Here is a 2,447-nt window from a genome sequence, read left to right on the forward strand (position 1 = left end):
TCTTCTATCTTCGGTATCTAATATAGAGGAATTAATGTAATGAGATAATGTTTAATAAATAAAAAACAAAGCCGTTTTATTGCTCTTTTCGTCCAACATCGCATTGACAACGCCATTGTTCATTCGCCGCACATCGTTCGCCTACAATCATTTGAAATGAATTTCTAGAGCAACTAATAGTAGCCTCAGGAAAATTTACATAAAGTTCATTTCTATTGATTAACAAGTATGAAACATATCTCTCATTAGGTTGAACAAATATTATGCATGCCGCGCATAAGCTCAAAAGCAAACAAATTAAAATGCAAATTCAAATTGAAACTGCACCACGCCTTTGTTCGAAAAGATAAGATTCTTCTATATCTTATAACACACCTTACTCAGTAGTTAAAGCACAAATAGATTGAGCAAATATCGTTCAAGGCTTCTGCTAGTCAACAAAGTCAATTTAACTGGTGCTCTGCTAATATGAAGTTAATTTTCAAATGGCCCAATTTGCATAAAAGACAGACACTGCGCACGTAGCGGTAAACGCCAGGTTATGTAAGTTGAATATGCTACTCAAATATGAATTAGAACATAATGTCAACAAAAAATAAACAATGATTGGGCGCACTGGTTGCGTTCTATGACAAGCAAAATTAAATAGACGATAATTTTGATTTATCTAATGTCTTCATTTTGCAAAATTTATAAAACAATATAAAGTGATAATAAAATTAAATTGAAAACGATTTCTGTATGAAAACGGTATTTTTCTGTCATGCATAATAAATAACACTATACACTTAGTGATATTCGACCTGCTAAGGAAAGAATAAAATTGAATACTATAGGCAGGTGTAAATTGAAAATTTTACCGTCTTCTTTAGTTAAATTTAGACGATTACACAAAACTACAAATTGAAATAAGGATTTGTTCAAGACCTTCAACATTCAACTACATGTAATTAAGAATTCCGCTTTAAAAGTATTTCAAGTTTTGCGCATCTTTAAATTGAAAATTGCCTAAATACTTAATTATACATGCATTCATAGGAAAACATCAGGAAAGTAAGATTCATTATTAAATTTTCACCTGAATGTAGCATTTTGCACTTGAACCTTGGTTACGCATCGCCACCGCTTATCGAACAGCATTGTAATAAAATAATAACTATGAATACAACATTCGCATTTCTCTCATTTGTTTATTACATAGTAACCTTCTTATCATTAATTTGGCAATTTAAATATTGCATATTACTGTATTTCCAATTATTAATTATCTTTTCGTGATTTTTTTGGAAATATACTATAACTTCATATTAAAAGATGCTTTTACTTTTCCTCATTTTATCGGCTTCATTTCCTTTTTATGCTTTGCATTCTGTGCTCATGCAAGACAATACTATCTGCTGGAATGAGGTCATTAATGTAGAATGAGACTTGTATTTACCTCACTGGCAACATTGAAGCTTTGGTGCAGTCAAGCTGCCTATCATCAGTTAGATTAATACCTGCAAATTTTCATATACTTTTAATTTATTGCTTTGTGATTCATGCCTGAATTCCAGATATATTTATAAGCGTCTTCTCCTGGTCGAAAACCATCCCTATTTATCTGCTATTCTAAACCACAACGAACCATTTTCTAGAAATTATAATAAAACAAACAAAAATCCAAATAGCTTTACGGGCCTACGACCGTCTTTCCATTGAAAACGGAACAACATTCACTCTCAGCATACCGTTGGCTAACAATTATTGCAACTGATGTTGCAAAAGCAAATGCACAGCACTCGCTTAGAAATTTCCATAAAATTGATTGGTGAATAAGTACTACTTGCATTGTTCACTCCGTTGGGCCGACATAATTTTGGTGTATGTTAGCTGAAAGGCAAACAAATTGTGAGGTCTCACAAATGCATTTCGATTTCTGGATAGCAAGAAAATGATTAAGCTGTGTAACAATTTTTTCCCATTTCTTGCCGTTTCAACGACTGGATTTTCATTTTTAAGCCGTAACCACAAAAACTGTTGATTTCCAGGCAGAAATGTATATAGCAGTGCTTACAAATTTGAAAATTTCCATTAAATCTATTTAAAAACAAAACAAAATATAGTAAATTTTATTTTCAAGAATTTTTAACATTAAAACAAAGAACAACATTTCTATTGAAATTATTTATAAAAGCGAATATTAAAAACAGTGCTGCTGATCGAATCAGCTTTCATGACAACTGCTCAAGCATTTGTTGAAGGATTTCACTGCTCAACGGCGCCGTCTGTCCCGGTGGTGGTAGCAAGTCATGGAATTTATTCACGTTTTGCTTTGTCTGCTTGATCTTCTTTTTTCTTTTCTCCTTCTTCAACTTTACTGCTTTGTAAAGCATGTATACAAATGCGACCAATTCGCACAATGCGGCAAACAAAACCAGGGCAAAAACACCTTTTTTCCACATCAT

The 2,447-nt window shown here is 32.4% G+C and overlaps 1 protein-coding gene across 1 annotated transcript; it reads right to left on the minus strand.

Annotated features, from left to right (window-relative positions):
- Window positions 1-76: 76 nt before the first annotated feature.
- Window positions 77-2,447, minus strand: Tsp_10463 (conserved hypothetical protein). The gene is made up of 3 exons (XM_003372859.1): window positions 2,252-2,447; window positions 1,439-1,499; window positions 77-281 (listed from the first exon to the last, which is right to left on the minus strand). Exons 1-3 carry the CDS (start codon window positions 2,445-2,447, stop codon window positions 77-79), a joined length of 462 nt encoding a protein of 153 aa, XP_003372907.1.

Source organism: Trichinella spiralis (assembly GCF_000181795.1).
Source record: "Trichinella spiralis strain ISS 195 chromosome Unknown Scfld8, whole genome shotgun sequence".
Taxonomy (NCBI): Eukaryota; Metazoa; Nematoda; class Enoplea; order Trichinellida; family Trichinellidae; genus Trichinella; species Trichinella spiralis.